The sequence below is a fragment of the Rhea pennata genome, chromosome 2 (genome assembly GCF_028389875.1).
Source record: "Rhea pennata isolate bPtePen1 chromosome 2, bPtePen1.pri, whole genome shotgun sequence".
Taxonomy (NCBI): domain Eukaryota; kingdom Metazoa; phylum Chordata; class Aves; order Rheiformes; family Rheidae; genus Rhea; species Rhea pennata.
Genome location: NC_084664.1, coordinates 6781031 through 6803606, shown reverse-complemented (window position 1 = coordinate 6803606; position 22576 = coordinate 6781031). Strand labels below are relative to the sequence as shown.

Genomic DNA, 22576 nt, shown 5'->3' with positions numbered 1-22576 from the left:
CATTAGGAGAATATAAAGAGAAGCTAGAACTGCTAACAAAGAACAAAGCTAATTAAAAAAAAATTTTTGCAAGAAAACAGCAAAAATAATCAAATAGTAAGCCTTGGAGTATGTTGATTTATCTCTAGACATGCTGAGGTGTTGGATTTACGAGTTTCTTTTGCATCCGCTCCACAGCTGAGACTGTATGTTTGTGCCCAGTGCTTATGGTTCCTTTAAAGAATGCGTCTGTACAGCAGTGGGCTCCTTGCCAATTAGCTTTTAACTCCAGCTTACATTTTCTGGATAGATTAGATACCAAACCTGTTTTGCAGAAGACACAACATCCTTCACATTGCATCACTGAATGAGCATCTGTTACTATAGTGCTTCGGTGTTATTTCCTAGACGACCAGAGAACTGCCAAGTGAGCTCACCCACCCAGGCCATTTAATTTTCAACATCTATTTTTTAAAAGGCAGGAAGCTGGCAAATAAAAAGGAATGCCTGCAGAGCTCAAAGCCTCCCTGTCACCTCAGGGCCCCATCCTGCAAAACACAAAGGATATTTCCTGTGAAGGGCTGAGTGCTCTCATGGTTTGCTGAGCTTTCTGACAGCTGGGAGAACCTCAGCAGCCTGCAGAACTGTTTTTCTTACAGAGAAAAGGGGACATCCACTGCTCATCTACCAAAGCCTTTCGCATTTGGTTCAAATTTTTATCTTTTAAGAAATATACCGACTCCTTCTTCCATAGTTGCTCTAACTTGCAACCTGCTTCATGCCAAGGTAAGTCCAGGAAGAGTCTGCTGCCTACAAATGGTGTTTCTATTGCTCAGCTGTCTAGAGACAGCTCCCAAGGCTGGTCTTCCTTGTCTGAAGAGAGCAAAAATGAATGTACCAAAGTGCTAAATAAACAAAGGTGTGAATATCTGAAAAAGCAGCTACAGCCTGAAAATAGTCAACAAAACAGCATTCTCATACCCCCATAGCTTCTTACATAAAGAGTTGTCTCTCCTTGAATTTACAGCATGTGACTGCTTGCAGGACTACAGGGAATGCCCAGATAAGTGAGGAAAAAGATTCAATCCAAAGCTTGAAAGGGAAGAGGTTGACTGGCTTTAGAGAAAAAGCTACTTCTCAATTTACTAATAATTTGACACCACGGCTGGGATCCATCTCACTTGCCTTTCTCTTCAGGAAATATCTTGCCTAATACAAATTAGAATCTCATTTGCTTTTTTCCCTTGCCCTGATGTAACCTGTTGTTGGCATGTAGTCACTCTGAGTGGGTTGCACCTTGCCTAACTTTAGACGTATGCAATAGAGATATCTGTGGCTGAGTTAATGACCCTGGACTCCTCTTGTAGGTAAAGAGCAGAAATACAAATCGACTTTTGGGAAGACAATTTTATCTGACTTAGAGTAGAGATCTAAAATGAGATGAAATAAATGCTGCCCATTAACCAAAGTGACTAGATCTCCATTGCTTTGAAGACTGTTGAGGGATGATGAGCTTCAGAAGTTTGCCTTTACTGAGACCAGTTCCGACTGTATCAAAAGGAGTGGGTGTAGGACACAGAAAGGCATGGCTTGTCCATATTGCCCTGCCTGTAGAGCAGTTATTTCCGAAATGGCAACTCATGATTTTCCAAACGAGTTCACAATCAGGTCCTAATGGTATCAGCTGTAATATTTTTATTTATGGCCCTACTGAATATTTTTACAGTGGTGGTGCTTTAAAACAAAGATCTTGGAAATATGAAAAAGGCTTGAAGGCTGTTGATCATCTGCTTGTTTGTTCTGAGCTTTATTTGAACTGGATGCTAAACTCTTCTGGGAACTACTTTTGGGCTGTAAGAATTGCCCTCCTCAAGCAGCTATACAGAACACCAAAAGTGAGATGCAAACAAGTAGAAAGCCGTGGGAGAAAGGCAATCTTGAGACTGAAAGACTCACACTGAATAATTATAAAAACATCATTTTTTAGACACCGGACAAAGTCAGATATTCAAATGTTAAAAGGAACCACCTTTAAAATGTCCCTACCAGAAAGGAAAAGAAAATTTATTCAAAACCCAAGATTTGTCTCCAGCCAGTTCTGAAGAGTAAGTCTCACCAGAGGTCATGAACTTGTCTCATGCTGCACTAGACACCAGTTATTGTAGGAGTTAGCCCATTGTCTTCTCACCCTGTCGAGGAGGGTGGGTTTGGGTTTCTACCATAAATTATGTACTGTGTAAATAAATTACAGCAAACTCCAATAACATTTAGAAGGAAACAAGAGTGTGAATCACATACAAAAGTTATAAAGTACTCACCAGGTCGCCTGTCCCAGCTTTTTCCATAATAACTGGGGGGAGCAGTAACCCTGCAGGAGAAGTAGGGTCTGGATTGAGTGCCCCGGAGCCTCCTCCTATCAGGGAAACCACACCATTGCAATCCACTGAGCTGTTCCTTTTGCCCGTCTGGGTGCAGTTGGGAGTAGTAGGGTGAGAACTATGGCTCACTTGACTTTGCACGCTTGGACGCCTCCCAGATCTTGGAATTAAGAGAGAGCCTCGGTGGCTTTCATTTTCCCCAGCAGTGCTGATCTCATCATCGGCAAAATCTGTTTCGGAGCCAGTGTCTCTGCCACGGAGTCGGAAACTGAATATGCTTCCGTGGCTGGTTCTGCGCTTCACCAAGTTTGCACTGTGACCATAACTAATGCCAAGGAGAGTCTAGAAACCCCCAGAAAGGAAAAAGGGGAAAGAGAAACAACATTTTGCAACATGTTTTCAGGAACGAGGAAGGTCTGGGGAGGAAGTAGTAAGATCCATTTTAAACGAAGTGTTTCAGAGAGAAAGTTTTAATTACATGTAGTCAACCTCTTAACTTTGCAAAGGTTGAATAATTATTCCTAGCCGTAAGGTATTTGTCCAATACATGACAGTTAAAGATGTACTGAAATGGGAGGGGTCAAGGTGGCATTCGCCTTGTAGAATGATACTTCCTTTGCTTCTACTCCCCATCTGATAAGTGTCAAAGGATGTGGGAAGGCAGCATAAGGAGTAGAAGACAGGAGCAGGGAAAGGGATCCAGCTCCAGTGTGCTGTATTATCAGATATCTTCATAACAGCTAGGGAAGGAACATTGCAGTGGGAGAACAAGAGATAAAGAAATAGGGCAGGAAATGAATTGCAGGGAAAATGAGAAGAAGAGGGAAGAAGAAGAAGCAGAACACGACGGAAGAAGGTGATAAAGGAAAAAAAAAAAAAAAAAGAAGAGCAAGAAGAGGGATATGATTTATTAGCTTGTAGATTGATTATCCCAATGCAAATATCTGATTTAAGGGTAGGTAACCTCAGTACACAGCAGTCTCCCTTACACCTAATATTAGCCTTGAAGATCCACTCTGATGTGGATGTAAGAGTGCAATTCTGATGGAGCATCAGCAAGATGTAGCCAAGCACAAAGTACACCTACACAAAGTAAAAGGATGTTCAGAAAATGCATAAAGAATTCAAGTCCATCCCCTTCTCTCATAGCTGTGAAGAGGAAATTCATGGAATAAGAGCATTTAGGCAGAACATACTTTTGATTTTATGGCCTGTATCAAATTTTCAGCTTGCCCAGAACTTTTTGATGAGCCAGGTATATATGAAGAGAGGTCAGATCTTCACAGTGTCCACAAACCAGCCAAACCAAACGAGCCTGATTTCATTTTGCACTGCACTTTACATCACTAAATTTTGTAATAATACTATTTCATGACACTGGTACAAGGAGGAGTACAAATAACAGGTCTATTCTAACTAAAAACAACTCATTTGGATTGCTACCAAATTTCAACTGGTCAAAAATCCATGCCTGGGTTTCCATGACACAGTCATTGAGACTGATTCCTGATGGCAACACACTTACAGCTGCTCAGATTGCATCTGAATGATGACTCAGCCTCACTCCCTCCAACCATGCCAGACACAGCCTTACAAAGAAGATTTACTATAAGCTTTGAAATGTGTCTCCCATGTCTCTCATGCATACGACATCCAGGGGCAAAAAGTGAAAACAAGAAATATTAATCTAAGAAACAAACTGGCAATGCTTAGCTTCCATCTATGCTCATTCTGGTATGTGGTGCCTTGAGACCTATCCAGAATGAAGCTAAAGAGCAGTTCTAGCTTTAACAAAGGTGTAATGAACAATGCAACCCAGTCACCCAATGCAACAACAACAAAACCTATTAAAAAACATATAAAAATGCATGTCATTTACAGAAATCCAGCTCTACGTAAATTTTGTGAGCTGGGAGTCATTAATTAGTCACATTTACTTACATCACTTGCGTGTTTTCTCTGAGCTTTTTATGGCTGCCAACTATCCCTAAATTCACTGACAACTAAATATTAAAAGACTTAGCCCATTACATGGCTATTCAAAAAAAAAACAAATAAACTGATTTAAACTTTGCCCTCAGTTAAGCATATAAGACAATTTGTCTTTACAAATTATCTGAAGCTATTTATGATCATTTGATATACACAGTATGTGCAGATTCATACTCATGCATGTCAATAATATTTATTTAAACCCCTATTTAACAACAGCCTCACTCCATTTTTTTTTCCTGAAATATAAGGTAGAAACAAGTGCCACAAAGTTTTGACTTGAAGGCAACTAGCAAAGGAATAGAAAAATGTTAATACCCTCTTTGTAGATCATTAAAAATGCCCTTAGAGACAAGCTTCCTCCTTTCTCCTCCTCTCTTCTCTTATTAAGCTTTGCATGTTTCTTCTAAGAATATTTTAGCTCTGGTAGGGATAGGATAGGTATAACCAGATGAATGAAATTAGAATAAGAAAATAAATCAGGTTGTGGGTAATCTTGAGGTGAAAAAGATAAAAAAAAAAATCAAAACAGATTCATAAGAATGTTGAATGGGCATTTTTAATTCATTTTGAAAATAAAGTGCTGATATGTTTCCTTCTAACACAGAATGTTTGCGAGTCAGCCATAGTGTCAAATATCTGATTCTTCTTTCTATCTTAAAGTTTCAACTTTAATTGCTTATTCAGAGTCCGGCCTATTCAGCAAAGTACACCGTGAAATAAGTGACATTTCAGACCATGGCTTACCATTCTCCTCTGACCATCATCGTATTCAGACTTGGGATTCCTTTGGTCTTCCCCATACTCTTCTGCTCCTAAAGACTTTTTTTTCTTTCGCCTATTTCTTCTTTCTTTAGCATTTTTTGATGTTAAAGGTGACATTTCCAATGAGCTAAGTGACATTGAATCAATTCCTTTAGCAGCTAGTGCCTAAAAGAAAAGATGGTAGAAGGTGCAAGTTGTATCATTTGGGTTTAGGATGCCAATGAGAATTAATGATTATTCTATTCAGTAATTATTTTCATGATAAGTTTTAGGTTGTATAGGAGCTAAATGAAAAATTCTAGAGTGGTCATTTATCATAAAATTATCTCACGTGGCTGGAGCTTCTCCTAATGTTTCTAACCTTTCCACTTAACCATGAGGAGAATATACGGTAAGTTCAAGCAAGCCAAATTCCTAGTATAAACACACACATGCAGGTCGTGCTGCTATTCAGATCTACTCCAAACCTCTGATGGAGCATTAGGAATGGCCATATAAAGTCTGATTTATGTAGAACTCAAGGACAAGGTCTTCCTACATTTCAGTAGAGGAACAGCCTGTGTGTACACATCTGCATGTGGGCACTGCATAGATACTCCACGGAATAACACTTATGCTTTCAGTTAGAAAGATCTTGACTTGGAGAACTACAAGATTAACCTTCCCTGGAATTTCAGTCCCTTGAGTTTTCCTCTCCTGCCACAGAGGGGTACTAGTAACTGCAGGCAGTTTAGCTGACACTTTTTTTTGTAAACACTTACCCCAAGCAGCAGCACTGATAGCTATAATCTGAGATCCAATAGGCTTAACTGGAGATAAGGTGGAGTTTGCTACCCATGTGCTTTATTGCCCTGCTGGCACTCTTACGGATTCACTGCAGGAACTCACTGGTAACGGACAATCTGCCGGAAACCCAGCAGAAGCCAAATTCAAAAGCCTGAGTACACAACGCAAGAGGCTTGAAAACAAATGAATAGCCAAAAGGAGGAACTGATATACTCAGAGAGGAAGCTGCAGCCCACGCTAGCATGCTGGATGCCTGTTCGGGCTATGGGTGGGAGGAAGGTGAGGGCTCCTCGATCAAGCTAGCTCTGAGCACAAGGTATGAGGTCAGATTTGGAGAAGCCACTGCCTCAGCAGTATCAACACCTCAAACCTGGAGATAGGCCCATTTGCAGAGCCCTAAACCAGAATACATAAAATGAGTGAATTATATATAATCTCTCTAGGTTCCCAAGAACAGGAGAAACTTATGAATCCTCAGTGCTATTGTCTGTAAGCCACTAGAGTCAAACAGGCAATCAGCTCTCCACAACAAAATACTCCCTTCCTCCCACAGGCATCAGGGAAGTGAAGGCACTTAACAGTCGTGTAAAGAATCAATCAGGTATTTCAAGGAGTAGTGGTAGCTCTATCAAGCTGAGAGAGCAGCAAAACTTAATTCTTGTGTGATATACCTTTCATGAGCAAGCTACTTAGAGTAGATGGTTCAGAAGGAGGTTTAGAAGGAGGGTTCAGATGCTGGTCTAGGCTATTGCTCTTTTTTTGAGTCAACTGATTTAATTGCTATACTGAAGTGTTTTCTCCTTGTAAAGATTCAGCTAGTCTTTTAGTGTTAAGTTCTGGTTTAGAAATGTATTAGACCAATTGTACGAATTGACTGATAGTCTCCAAGTAGGCCTATCAATTATATTTGTGCTCCCTTTGTACTGCACAATTTAAAAGCCGATCAAATAAATTTTGTTTTTTTCTTTCCGACTACCATCATATTTTTTTTTATCTAGAAAATATTGTAGGTTGTGCTATTTGGCCTGTTGTAGTCTCATTGCTAATTAAGCTAATTTTCAGTTTCTTAGTATTTTCTTCCCTATTGCTTGGGTTGAAATGTTTCTACCCTAGGTGCCTTCTTTAGTTGTTGGAAAAAAAAATAGTCTAATAGTTTCTCAGGGCATGGAGTCTATCTACACTTGTTGTTTTGGTTCCCATGACCATAGTGGACAGTCTCCTGCCTCTCAGGCACTGCATGCCTGATCATAGGAGATCATAGGGTGGTAAGGTTGGAAGGGACCTCTGGAGTTCATCTAGTCCAACCTTCAGCATAGCCCATACGGGGATTGAACCCGTGACCTTGGCATTAGCAGCACCATGCTCTAACCAACCGAGCTAAACCTGCCCCCCAATCCAGTGTGTTAGCTCCAAGGAAACACCCGAGCAGAGAAAGGGACTTGATTTGCAGAATTACTGAGCTTTACATGAAATCATGGTGAACTGTATCTTGTAGATACAAAGTGACAGGTGACAGTACTTAGGCATCTCGGACGCCCCAAAATCAGTGGATATATTTGACTTTAATCTATCTTTTGCTAAATTTCCTCTCCATAAAATTGGGATAATACTGCAAGAGAATTGCAAATACACATGAATGTTTTTGAAGTACACAGAGTTTATGTGATGACAAGAGCCACTAAAAAAAAAGCCTCTGAAGATGTTAGTCATTTTGTCTTTGAAGCAGGCTTTGAACAAAATGCCTGAATAAGGAACAGCATGCTTGAGTAGGCCTAAGGCTACACAGCAAATGATGAGAAAGCAAAGAGCTGCTCTTGACTCAGGCACCGTCCACCCTCTGTACTGTGTAGGTCACAGGAACAATTAGACATGATGTGAGAAAAGACTATGCTATAAAATATATACATAAAACGAACAAATTAGGTTTGCATGAGCAGTCTTCATTTTGGCACATTCTGACTTTCAGGGCTTAATGTTCCTTTTCCATGTACATACATGCAGGCTTAATTGAAATCAAAGTCTTCAAAAGGAAATTCTTAAAAATCTTTAATTATAGCTGGGGCTACCGGAGTTGACTGTTATTAGGAAGAGCTCTGCTGGAGACAAAACACATGAAAATTTGTATAAAATAGGTATGAGTTGGAGCTCAGTTTACTCCCTAAGGTTATGGCAGAAAGTTATTCTGTTCAAAGTGCCTATATATGGACTAAATTGCATCCACCTATTACTTTAAACGATCAAAGTAGATCTTTAAAAGGACTTAGTTGATGCATAAGCCTCTACTAACACTTTATCAAGGATAAATGGCATTTTCTGCTTTCTTTCCAAGGATTTAAATGGGTTTTGGATTAGGCCCTGAAGCCATACGTACCTAAAAGAAAATTATGTATATTAGTTTATATTGTGTATCAAGGATTTATTGCTCTGAACTACAGTGCTGCATGTTATTTCAGACTAATTTTCTTATTGTCTTCCTGTTCACAGCACCTAAAACGTTCTCTTCAGTTGGTTAATAAAGACTTTTTACCCCACACAAACCACAAGCAAATTAACTAGTGCTATTAAGATTATATTGCTACCGCCATGCTTCGGCCTCCCTGTTTTGCTCAAACGTACGACGTGACGTTAAGCCCATATCTTTTGCGTAATGTACAAAGCTTATTCTCAAAATCTGCCTGCTCATGTGTTCAGGTGTAAAGATATGTATGTTTTAAAGTGGTCACCCTCCACCTTTATCTTCTTTATCAGGCATTTGGGTGAAATGAACAGAAACTAAACAGAAATGAACACGAACTAAAGCGCTGAAGGAAGAACATTCAGTCAGAGCTATAGCAGAGCTACCAAAATTGCTGGTCTGTGCTCAAATGCATTTGCGTTTGTTAGTTATGTACTTTATATCATCATAAAAATATCTTTTCTGTCAGTCAATGTAACTTCCTCTGCTGGTATGGGCTAGTGCAGCTAAAACGGCACAGCTGTGGATATATAAAGCCTAAACGGCCACAATTCTAGCAGGAAGAGCCCTCATTTTTCTTTTAGAGAAGATTGTAATAACTCTGTCCTGGACGATAAACATTAAGCCGTTTTCAAGCAAACTCTTATTTTAGTGATCATACAAATGTAAAATAATGAGACTGTGAATCTCAAGGTACTGACTGTTCAAGTTAGCCAAGGCTAATCATGTCATAGCTTACGGACCTCCTGCTCCTTCTTTAACATCTCCATGGCTTCCCGAAACTTCCTTTCCTTCTCCTCTGTTTCAGCAATAGTGGCTTGGTTCTGCTCTTCGTAAGCCATGGCTACAACAGCCAGAATCAGGTTGATCAAATAAAATGAGCCCAGGAAAATGACCAGCATAAAAAAGAGCATGTAGATCTTCCCAGCAGATCTGAGAGTCTGTAAACACAAAAATTAAATGGCTAATACTTGCTTACAATGCTTTTCAAACAAACAAACAAACAAACAAAAAAAGACACAACTTTCATAAAATGTTTTTAGTAACTTAGATTTACAGTATTATTTCATTCTGCCATTGTTAATAGCCCAAACAGAAACCCTTTCAGGACAAATGAAAACTACATTCAGGGAAATAACCTTCTCATAAAGAAATTTTTATGCTACAGTCAAAAAATTCTATGTGCCTTGCAGTAAAATGCAAGGATTTTTTCCTCCCTTGCCAAACACCTTTGCTGGATTTCTTTGAGAGTAGATAATCTTACAACCAGCTGCAGTGAAAGCTTCCCCTCACATAGCTCAATCTATTTTTGTCCTGTGCATAGAGACTTTCCAAATAGGATTCTTCTTGTTTCCCTTTAGTTGTCTACAGTCTAGGTCCCTTTACAATCAGTGGGACAAAATAGATACTTTCAGGGTATAATTCAGGGTATAATTCATGTGAATGTTTTAGACATCTACTTTCGGGTAAAGAACCATGGCTCCATTGACTATGTTGCCTGGTTCTCCACCAAATTTATAGGCATAAATAGAATTCAGGGTAACAGGTTGAGCTTGTTATGGATATCTCCCATGGTTAAGGACCTGGTGCTAGTGATAGAAACCACTGTCTGCAATCATACAGTCAAATAACAAAAAGGCTTGAGGTTATTTGCCGTGACAGTTCCAACCTTCCTGAGCTGTACGTAAGTTCTGTACCAAGGAAATGATTACAAAATTATTTTAAAAAAATTGATTTAATTCTGTTTCATGTTTTCTTGAAATAATAGAATTGTATAACATGTGAAGCTGAAATCCCATCTTCAAAGAAGTCTGTCTACATATACATCTACATCAGTATCTTCAGAGTAGTATCTGGCAATGCTAGCTCCCCCGATCTCCTTAAGAGTGTCTTTCAATTTTGGCATTTTTGAGATGCCAAAGTAAATCCTCAGTGGCTTCATGGACAGAGCATGTAAGTTGGTGCCAAATACTTATATGCAGTTTCTCTAAGCTCATATAGATTTCAACAAATGTATGTTAAAATGAGTATTTACTACCAGACAACCTTGCACACAAGACTGTAAATTAACTCTGACTCCAATGATGCCCCTTGCTGTTAGGCCTCCCTGGTGAAAATTTTGCCGTAGGGAGAACTGAAAGGTGGTCTCGTTGTCCAGTGAATTCGTGTTCGTTGTCACGTCTTGCAAGAAGAGATAGGCCAAGTACGCAGGAGCTTTTCTAGTCTTTTCTTTCAAGTTGGACACCAAAGACTAGTTCATGTTACACCAGCCACCGAACAATCATTAAGTGTTGATGCCATGATCTTTATTAAGTGGCAAACTTCACTCAGATTCAGGTAAATTGCTCATTCAAAGCTTCTTTCTCTAAGTACTAGTTTTCCCCTTCCTCTCCATATATACATTTAATGTCTTCTGGTATCATCACTCCTAAGAAATTAATTGTAGCAATTGATGGTTCTTGCCTAGAACACAGTGGACAGTTCATCTAATGACTATTTCTTTTTTCTTTTTCTAATTATTGGATATTTAACTGTAACAGGAGGTGCGTTTATTTTATACTTTAAAAATTTACAGAAAAAAAATCATACCTGTTGATAAAGACGTTCCCAATAATCCTGGGTCATAAGACGGAACAGAGAGAGAAAGGCCCAGCCAAAAGTGTCAAAGCTTGTGTAACCATGGTCAGGATTTTCCCCAGCCTTCAGGCATATATATCCCTCAGGACACGTGCTGAAAAATATGAGACAATAAATGAAGCATATTATAGATGGCTTCAGTACGGAGGAATTGATTTCCAAGGGATCACACTGAACGCTTTCAGTTACAGGCTTATAGGTAAATCCTACCACTGGGTGAAAACACAGGAAACACACAGATGTATGCTAACTTCGCAATACCAAAGACCTTTGCGATATTATTTTTTCTTTGAAAGGATAAACTGAAAAATGAGCTTGAACTGGAATGGTAAATAAGTGCCTAGTATTTCAGGTGTTTGAAATAGACAGGAGTTAGGGGTGTAAACAGTGGTTTAGTGTTTAAATATCTTTACTATATCAGCAGTCATTCCTAATTAAAATTATAAACTCTGTACCTTCTGTGACAGTTCTGGGCACTACCGTGATGGCGAACAAGCCTTTCGGGTTCCATCTGAGCACCACCTACACCCTCACTGCTTGACATGAATCCACCCTCTGGAAGGGCTGAATCTCGACTCTAAGGTACCCAACCCTTTGTCCTAGTCACTACAGTAGTCAGGGATCACGACATCTTTTCAGTTTCTCCCAGGAAATGTTTCTTCTTGTGTGTCTTGCAGATTCCCTTATTAAATGGCATGCAGGTGGCACGACTGGCACTGATTCTCATTACACTGTGAGACTCTTCACCACTAATGATCTAATCCCTATTCAAAAAAAATAATAATAATAAAAGAGAGAGAGAGAGAGAATACTCTGCCTTACAGTCAATCTGTTAACTATGATACCATGTAAGTACTCGGTTGCATCATCACATGAAACATAAGGTAGCAGGGACAGCCTGGCTCCCGCTGTCATGTAAAATAAATGTTTAGTCAAAAGATCTACCCCACACACCTTCTGCACAGCACAAACCACCAGACACTTTCTGATTATAAGAAATCCCCTGCAAGAATTTTAAGACATCCAGTAATAGCCAAAACCTGAATGCTCTGCAGTACCCTAACCGCATAACCAGCTGGAAAGTGGATCTCAGCAGAACTTGAAGTTTCTGTTCCTGTTCTCCTTAGGCTTCAGATAGAGAAGACTTGGTGCAAATTCTAGTTGACACAGGTTGGGATGGTCAGGGATGGCTAGGGAAGAATGAGGCTTGTGAAAATACTTCGACAGAGACCAGAGGCATTGGCAGAAACCAACCTCTAACCCCCAAGGAGGAGGCTGCTAACAGAGCAATAGTCTCTGCTCTGGCAGATGGTGAGCTTGAAACTCCACCGGTCAGGAGGAGGAATCAAGGTTTTCGGAACTGTCTTCAGACAGGCCAATTACTGAGTAATATCCAGTCACTTGAGCTGGAACAACACTTGACAGTCATGTGGAGTGTATACAGGTTTTAATTCTTTTTCCACCACTAATAACCCCCAGAGTGTTTCAGCCGCAGCTATTTTTTAGTAAAGCAGAATATTGCCGTAAATCAAACTGAAAAGCAGTAATATAAATAATGAAAAGTAATAATAATGAAATAGTAATGAAATGCCACCCAAAAAGAAATTGATTCCTGAGGAAGCAGTGTGTGTCTCAGCATAAAAATCAAGGACTTTTTCAAAAGACATAGCAATTATATATTGATAGAGATCAAATCTTTATAGCACAGGGTACCAACGCTGGATTGCATGTTGAGATGAGTATACATTGCTAGAGGTTTGGAAGTTAGAAATCTCCTACAGTGTCAGCCACTAACATCAGACATTCAACAACACTTTAAGAAGCTTAATCTAATATCATTAGTCAAGCACAAATTTTTAAATAAGTCTGCTTTGAACACTGAAAAAGGAATGCTGAAGCTTTGCAAGATGTTGCCATATCCATATTTGCAGTGGACTATAGAAAGAGCAACAAAATGAAAAAGAAATGTTTATGTTTAATAAAATGTAATATATAAGTATGACTATAATAAGTGACATTGTCAGCTTAGGTAGAGCCAAGTTAGTTTAAATCAGCTGAGAATTTAGATAATAGTAAGTATATCTCACAAGATAAAAAAGGAGACACACTTAATTTTTTCACTGCCAGCCTGGAAGTGCCTCTTCCTAGAGCTTTCCTACTTTGGCTCTGCATTGTTTCCTGATCAGAAACAGAGTGGAGTAAAAATTAAAGTAGTATTGCTGAATTAAGAGAGAAGAAAATGCAGAAATTCCAAATGTATTTTTTTCTTTCTAAAATACGCATATATACTCTGAATTTCTGTGGTATATCCATGTTCTTGTTTGCAGCAGCCTTTTAATTAAATCTGCCATCTCCCAAGGGCAGCATCTGTTATCAGGATCTGCCATTAGACTTTTGCTTCTGATCTGCTGCTACAACTGACAGTGTCCCTGACATGCTGCTGACGTTATTGAAGAGCTCTGAGAAATGGATCCTCTGGATTCCTAAAAAAGAAACTTGCTCTGATCGCTTGTATGAGACATGTCCAAACAGGACAAGAAAATTCTTGAGAGACTTGTTTTTTTCCCATGAAAAAAAAATGATTGCATTGGTACAATGCACTTGGCTGGAAACTTAGTCCAGAGATGAACTAAGTTGGAATATAGAGAGATGGATTATGTCCAGAGGTGGAGACATTTTCCTTAGTCTTTCACTGAAGACCCATCCCAAGTAGCTCCACTGAGTTGGTATCACTGTTTGGATTTTGAAGTTATTACTAATGGTTGAGTACAACTGCGAAAGAGTTTAGAGATCTTAAGGGTGATCTGAAGGCTAGATTTGACAGCAGGTTGGAAATTAAGTTCCACCTAAGATAAGTTGGTAACATCTTAGGCAAAATGAAAATTTGCCATTTTTTTGAACGCAAGCAAGACATTTTCCTCTCAATTTCCACAGGCTGAGAAACCTCCCCGATCACCATTTTGAGTAAGTGAGCACTGCAGTCGAAAGAAGAGTAAATATTGGGAGTATCTGCATTCAGACCTACTCTCATACAAACTTCTTGGAGCCATGAGATCCGAGTCTACAGACTCGTACAGTCACTGCCAACATTACTGACTGAGGAGACTCCATTTTGAAGTAGATTAGAGCAACTACTAAAAGTAATTTACTACAATTGCTTGGAAAGCCCTACAAAATGGAGATGCAAATTCTCTTAGTAAGGAAGTGAACAATAGTCTGGTACCTCAGTCTATTATTTTCTGTTTATAATACAATTAGTTTTTTCATGTTTTCATGTCTTTACATGTCTCAAACCTTTTCCACTCAACAATATATTGTTAGTGTGAAAAGAACTGTTTGTCTCTGCCATGAGTGCACGTGGTACTCTAATATTATGTTCAGCCGGTAAGAGCATTCAAAGGAGGACCTTTAAGCACAAAAATCATGAATTTAGCTAGAAAATGCTATTAACATTAGATCATATTCTTATGAAGACTAGACACTTGAGACAAAATCCTTTACTTTTCTACTTCTTACACTTGCTCACCCTCTTTTGTAGCCAAGTTGTGGGAAAATTTTAGAAACACTTGTAAGAAGAAGAAAATGTTGCTTCCTAGAAAAATGCTCTATAGAAATTTAGGTAGAAGGCTCTCACATAAGAATATTATTCTGGAACAGACACCATTTCCTCCAAGGACTTTTTTAAGGAGTCTGTAGATTTTGCTGAAATATCTTAGATAAATCATGTTAAATCTTCTCCTTTGGATGTTTTAGCAAAGTCTTTAGCTTCTGTTCCCTACGGAGAAACATTTCACAGGATTGCACTCTCCTCACATGCACAGGGATGGGTGACGACAACATACTACACAAATACAACATACGTTACAGGAGCCTCACTGGATGATGTCCAATTAATCAAAATAAAACTACTGTCATTGATTCAGAAAAGTTGAAAGCATCAGTCTACCTACCTATCCATCAGGCTCTAATCACCACTTTAAGCTGGCATTGGTACAGCTTAAAGGAAATTAAAAAAAAATAAATAAAAATAAGAAACAGCTATTTTTTTTTAATAACATAGAGTGAGAATGCCAGAGTTACAGCTGAGAGGCATAATTACAGAATGCTCTGGCTCAAGAGTTTAATCTTGGCAAGCCAAGTAACCTGCTGATCCAGACTGTAGTGGCCAATAAGGCTGTGCAACAAAAGAAGATTTTTAAACACCAGGTGCTGGACTGTGACATTCGAATCCTGGAAATATAGTGTGTGCTATGTGTTACTAGGTGTTAGCAATATACAGCTGCTAACGTCAGCTACAACATCTGTAAGGTGAAGTCTGTACTTTTATTTGACATTGGTTGCAAAAGCACACTATGCCTTGCTGCAAAGAATTGCTTATAAAAGAAGGAAAAATTGGAGAGAAATGGGAACCCTCTTGCCAAAAAAAACAACCAAACAAAAAAACACCTCAAGAAGACCCTGAGCTATATTGCAGTAAGGGATTTCTAGTGCTCCTGCTAAGGGCGCAACCCGAGGCCCAGAATTCAAAATAACAATCTGAAGAGTTGCAGTCGGTGGGGTTCGGTCTGCCTGAAGCTCGTGGGTTGCTCTCCTTCTTCTTCTTATTTTGCTGTATTAAAGACTCATCGTAGTTGGAGGGTCTGACTTACAACTCTCCATTAATTTTCACCTATGGCAGAGGAGTCAACACCTGACTCGCAGCGGCACGTTTTATATTGGTTAGGCCTGGCTGCCAGCCCCCAGCAGCTCTCACTCCAGGTGCCTGAGGGGTCAGAGAGAATTTGAAGGGCAATTTTTAAAGTAAGTGGTGCCAACAATCTGAGAGGAGGAAAGTGCAAGCAAATCCAATCAAATACTGTGGAAAAAAAATAAAAGAGCTCAGAATAAAGAACAAGAACCAAGTGCTGAAACTGGAGGAGCAAATGGAAGGAGGCTCAGAGGAGCAGGCTTGCTTACAGGCTCAAAGCACCCACTGACGTGAGCGTGGCACTGCCTTGCACACACAAAGCAAGTTTCAGACTCCCCCACTGGCTACATGCTCAGGCACATGGAAAACCAATGGTTTTAGACTGAGATACCACCCCCTTTGTGCACACATGCAAAGAAGCAAGAGGAATTGGCCTAATATGGCTTTCTTAGGTTTCACACAGCAGCAAGGTAAGCAGACTTGCATGTGTCTTCATGCAATCAGGTGGCCAGACACTTGGTTTGCTGCCTATCTTGTTAACCAAAATGTAGGCCAAGTATCTATCACCATAAACAAAATGATAGATTGCTCTAATGAAGAATGCAACCCATAGTCGGCTCTTCTCACACGTCTGATGAGCCTATTACAGCTTTGGCTAAGAGGTAATAGCTAAGATGTAATAGCTACCCATCCTTAAGAGCTGACTGGATTTGGAATTAATCCCTACTGCCACTATTTAACTAGAGACATGATCTTCCAAATACAGAATTGATCCCTAGGAGCGAAGACTATCAATGTTGTCTCTAAAATCTGTAGCTATACAATATAAGAAGTTGCCCCCCTACAGCTCCTGCAGCACCTTTCAGGTGACATATATTCTTTTTTGTGATTCTTAAATGTATTCAAGAGGCTTCCTCACCACGAGCAAGCCATCCTCATCCTAATATCGTTGTAATCAATCCAGAGTAGAGAGAAAAGCTTATGCTATTTACATCAGAATCTAGTTAAACTCATTTAAAGATGTGCTGAATCTTCTGAAAGACTGATTTTGCTTATTAAACCCGGGTGTAATTGGGTCATAAGCTCCAACAGCTTAAGTAATACAGTTCATTCTTTACAAAATACTATGACTTAGTATTTTGCTATTTAAAGCAGTCACGTTTGGGGACCAAAGCCCCTTCCTCACTCCGCCAGCCTTTCCAATTTTTCTCACCTGTGCCAGCTGCCCCATCGGGCCAAATCCGGTAAGAGTTATGAGCAAATCGGTCCATTAGGCAAAGGCCTACACTCCTAGGTAGCCCATTCCCTGGGATGGGCCCATGCGTGCTCTAAGTTAAACACAAGCTCTACCACACCGGGCTCCATCTGACAAAGCTCATCCTTTCAGAGATGTTTCTCCTGACCTTTCCCATTCCTTACTCTCCCCAACAATACAATATATGAAACTGCAAACACCAAGCCAGGTCTTCATCCCGGCCGTTTCGTGGCCTGCACCTCTGCAATACCATCCCTCTCGACCAAGCAGTCTCTTCTCGTCCTACTTGCCCAGCACTGAGCACCATGAAACCTCAATCAGAGACCATTTGATACCCAGACAACATGTAAAAATGATAATACTGGCTTAGGTTCAGGCAGCTCAGAGCTGCAGTGGTCCTAATTGCCAGCAGCAGAATAAAAGCAGTGATTCTGGGCTATATTCCCTGCATCAGCTCTGCAATTTCCAACGTGGCTGGGGTCATGCTGCATGGCACACGGATTTCGTAGCCAGAGACTACCCACAATGGGAGAGCATGCCATCTGACACACTTCTGGTGGGCACTCAGCCCTCCAAAGACCAGCGAGAGCTGCAGCGCTTCACTGTACACAGCAGCGGTGGGGGAAACATGGGAAGAATTAGATGGTGCAGTGCAAGTTTCGTCTCTATCCTTGAAGGCAGTGATAAGCCTTTGCAAGGAACTTTAAACCACTGCGTGGAGGATGCATCAAAGCAAAGGAATGTTATTACAGTTTGGAGAGATCAAAGTGCTGCATCGCTATATGTGCCATGAGTATCGCTGACGGTGCGTCGGCATGGAGAACTGAGCACGGAAATGTTGCATTTCCTACTCACGGTAACTACCAAAACGGGTATCTGGTGTGGTTTTATGTGCTGGCATTAATTACCTTAGTAAAATGCTGCAATGCAAAAGCATACAAAGCTTCTTTTGCTTCTCTTTTTTCCCCTTTTATTCCCCCCCCCCGCCGCCCCTTGATGCTATAGAAAGAGTTAGGATTCTCTTAAAAAAAACTTTGTGGAGCATTGTATCACATGCTTCCTTCTATGTCCCCTACACGCAATAAGCTCAGTGACAGCAGGATTTACAAAACCATACAGAATTCTGCCCCACTCTGTACATTACATTAATGTACCTTGTTAAGAAAAATCAAGGTCATAGTGAGGATAAAGGTAGCTAAAGTTTCTATAGCAACAGTTACTAGGATGCAGTTGCCAAAGGTGTTTTCTTGTTACATCCTGAAGTAGATTTGCTGGCTGCTTTTCCTTCCTGTTCACTAGTCTTTTTGGTAATATCAGTACAGACATGATGCAAATGTACTTTCACTGTCAGGATGATCTTGCAGACTATTCCTGCCCACGAGCTGAAAATACAGTACATATTATTTTTTTTTCTCCTCTCACATGACAAAAAAAATGAATCTGACCTTGAGATCTGAAGAGGCTGCAATTGACTTAAAACACACACACTTTTCTGAAAAAGCTGGCTCCCTGTTGTAGTTATGAGTGAAAAAGTGAAAAGAACAAAGAGGTAAGTAGTTCCTTTTCTGCTTGTTTACTTTGTACATTCAGAGCATTTTGCCCATTTCTGTTTCTCCTAATGGACAAATTTCCGTGCTCTTTCTATTGCTCTTCTGAACCTTCAGGCTGAGGAGGAAGAAAAATAGCAGTCTAAACACAGTAGGAAAATGTCTGAGCAAAATTACAACAGCACAAAAGTGGAACTGCTTCAGAGCTGAAATATATCTTCCTTTTCTGTGGACAGAAAACTCCAAGCTGCTGCAGCCCCCTTAAGTCCGACAGGAAGCAAGACTCCACGGTATTGGGCACCTTATCAAAGTTAATGGTTAATATTCAGCAATAAGGTGCATGCCATAATTAGACCGGCAGCACAAGTCTGGCTGGTGCAGCGCAATGCACTGTGCTTTCTGCAGACCACTCGCTCAGGCGTTTGGTCCAGCGATTACAGCAGGGCAATACCTGGCGAGGTGTTGCTGACGCTCTGTTGCATCCAAAAATAGGGATCAGGACACGTCTCCCTGACATAGGTGATTTTGAAGGCTTTCTGGCCATTTTGCCTGCTGTTGGCCATGTGCCATCAACCAGGGCAGGCGAGAAGTACCTTGCCCTTACTCACAGGTCCTTGAGCGCATTGCAAAAGGGTTAAAATAAATAAATAGAAGTGCAGCTATGGGTTTTGCCATTGGCAGTATTACCCTAGAGCTCCCCATAAATATTTGTTGATATATGGCAAGTTTGCCCTCATGGGCCACTTTTGTGCAGTAGGGGATAGTGCTGCTTGCTGCCAAGGAGCAGCTCTACCATCTCCACTTCCTGCAGTGCTTGCAAACTGATCATCCCCTCAGCTGATGCTAACATCATGTTTCACAGAGCCTGGAGCAGCTTTCAGCTTCTGCTTCTAGCTAAGGTTGTCTCCTTCTCTGGAGATCTTCAAGGCCCACCTGGATGCAACCCTGTCTAACATGCTCTAGGTGACCCTGCTGAGCAGGGAGGTTGGACTAGATGATCTCCAGAGGTCCCTTCCAGCCTTACTGATTCTATGATTCTTCCAGCCATTTCATCGCTGTACTGGACCTTCCTTAGGACTTAAAACAAGGTGGTCAAATTTGGATGAGCTACTAAACTGAGAATTAAGTAGCAAGGCAGATTAATAGAAGAATTTGTAATTCCTTTGAAAATCAGAGTAACTGAGCTTTCCCCATTTATTTTAACCAAATCAAATAAAAGTAGCTGAAAGGCAAAGATTATCAACTGGGATAAATCCCAGGGCAGTCATATCTAAAAGAACAGCCAGATCTAACCCTAAACTAGAAATGTGAATAATTCTATAAATACCACACTACCTTTTTTATTAAAAGAGGCTCACTGCTAGTACCATTTCCAACGTCTGACCAATCTGTGACACGTGTCTCAGAGCAGAGGATTTTTCCATTAACGTAGCGCTCTGAATGTGCTTGTTGTGAAACACCGAGCACGTGTCACCAGCATTCACTCTGAGCCAGAGAACATCTTTGATCACAATCATTTGATTTTCTCTCTATTCCAAACATTACTTATTGCCACTGGACTCTTTGTTCCTGGTAAATACAAAGCAAATTCTACTTGTTACAGCAGTACATCAAGGGGAAAAAATGCAGTTGGAAAAACAAAACAAAAACAACAAGAAAGTTCTATTTGATTAAATGAAGAAAAATCAAATTTCAGGCATCCAGAAGAAAGTTTCTTTGGTATCACATGGGAAACCCCACAGACAGGTTGGCCCTCGTGCAGCCGAGAATTATGCCCTCTCCCCAACAGTCCTGTGATATCTCTGCAACGTGATTTTTAAAGTAGCTCCTCAGGGGTGCTTGAGCACACCTGAAAACATAAATAAATATTTTTTATTCCATCTGCTAGGTAAAGTACTAGAGACACGTTATGTTTGCTGCTGCTGAGTGACATCCATCTCTTCAATCCCTTCTGAACTAAAATCAATATTAGCTAGATCCATTACCTCCTGCTTTATTGGCAGTTTGGGTGCTTGTTCAGAAAACAGTCCCTCCTAGTAATGTAATAAAGCCCCCACCTCTGAGATAATTAGGTTGTCTGTGATATAGCATCCACTGATGATCATTTCCCTGCTGATTTTGGCCTGCTGTTCCAGCTCAGGTTGCAATCTCCATCACTAAACACTCTTACATCAGACCATCTGAGTCTCATCACCTAATAATTGCCATAGTAGATTTATTTAGTTTTTTTTTTTTTTTTTTTTTTTTAACTCTTCTATAATAACAGCAACCAGCCAAATCTCAGAGTGTCATTAACTTGCTTTTAAAAATGCACTAAAGTGGTTTTGTCAATTACCTCGAGATTTAATATCTCGGCCACAACACAGATATCCCTCACTCTAACAACAAATCCCTCCAGGATTGCACACATGACACCCCCCCCCCACACACACACACGTTTCCTCTGGGTCCTCAGTGTGCTCCAGAAGTTAATAAAATCAAGTTATTCCAGAGCAGGGGTAGCAGCAAGATCCCAAAATGCTATGAACTTCCAGGTGCTGCCTGGACAGCTGTCTTACCCTGCTCTCCTACCTGACGCGTTAGCGAGTTCCTAACTTAGACACTCTCACTTGTCATTAATTGAATCACTAATAGATAGAGGAACCACAGTCTGACGTACCAACCCATGTAACTCATCTCCCATGATCTTGCAGAGCAACTCATCACAAATGGTGTCATCCCTTCAGACTGTGTGTTTTACTATCGAACCCACTTGCTCTTTGGCCATGTTGAGCTTTAACCATGAAAGCATATGAGAAAATGACTTCTGCTTTGTTAGATACATCAGCTTGTAAATGATGGTCTTTCTAGCCTAACTGACATGAATATATGACTTTAGCTTCCCTGAGACCTTAGAATTATCTTCTTAGTTATCTTTATTTCTTTAAATAATGGAAGTGAATGATAGGCAGGGACTCAGTGCAAGGAGCAGCAGATGAAACAACACTTTCTAATTCTGAGCTAAAAAACAGTAGAGGTATTTGTTCCCATTCTTACTCATTTAGAACCAATTCTTAACCTACGGTATGAAATACCTAGCTAAGTCAGCAAAAAGCTGAAGAGCAAAAAGCTGATGAGCAGAGTGAAAATTGATTCTCCTTAATGGCACGAACACTGATGGCTTTGATACAGCTATCAGAACAAGTGCTAGGACTCTGGGCCTGGAGGTGACATTTCCTCTTCATGGTGGTCTGGAAGTTCTTCCCTTGCTATTTTGGGCTGTGACTCTCTCACAGGCCTAGAGCATCCTGCAAGCAGGACTTCTTGCAGACATGTCACAATTTATTGACTTTCTAGGGAAGGAAATGAAGGTGGTTTTGCTAACATATTTTGCTGGAACCTAATCCTTAAATCCATACATCCTTCTATCATTTGGACAGTTCTGGAACAATAATCCTTCATCCATGATTCACAAACTACACATAACCTAATGAGCCCTTTTGCTATCACTCGTGACGTTAGCAGACTGCCACCGCCACAGTTCAGGTCATCAGGGAGAGCGGTGCATAGTATTTCATGAGGTGCAACATATTGTTGCCATGTTGAACACTTCTTGCTCAATATTACTGTCAATAGGCTAGCAAAGGCTGAAGTCCACTGGCATAGGTAGCCTGCCAAATCTTGGGATCCCCGGGAAATATCCCAGTAGGCTTGGAGTCCAGCCTGAGCCTGGATAAATGCAATGTATTACAATCAACAAAGCACTTAATTAATGAATGCTGACATTGTACCTTCCTCGGAACAAACAAAGAGCAAAGCATGGCCCTCTGCCCAAGGAGCTTACAGTCTAAATTAGACTGGCAATACAGATCAGACACGCAAGACATGCAGAGGGAAGGCTGACACTTCAGTTTATCCTTTGTTTTATGTAAATACAGATATAGATAGTGGCAGCAGAAAGCAAAGCTTCTCTCTCTGGCCCCCCATGGCTCTTCTCCCAGACCTGACCACAAGCAAGTTTGTATATTTTCTTCCTTCCATCTGTCTACTGTGTCCTTGTGCACACGTACTTGTTTTTATATTAAGCTCTTCCTAATTTAATCCCTAATTTTTTTA

At 40.4% G+C, this 22576-nt stretch overlaps 1 protein-coding gene across 4 annotated transcripts in view; it reads right to left on the bottom strand.

Moving 5' to 3' along the window:
- LOC134136755 (sodium channel protein type 5 subunit alpha-like) overlaps nt 1-22576 on the bottom strand; it is a 213825-nt gene that overhangs the window by 109272 nt on the left and 81977 nt on the right. For all 4 annotated transcript variants that reach the window (XM_062568777.1, XM_062568778.1, XM_062568779.1 and 1 more), the window contains exons 9-11: nt 10945-11086; nt 9099-9296; nt 5097-5279 (exon numbers count right to left, since the gene is read on the bottom strand). In XM_062568777.1, the coding sequence (XP_062424761.1) occupies nt 5097-5279; nt 9099-9296; nt 10945-11086 (523 nt within the window). The remainder of the gene's footprint in view (nt 1-5096; nt 5280-9098; nt 9297-10944; nt 11087-22576) is intronic.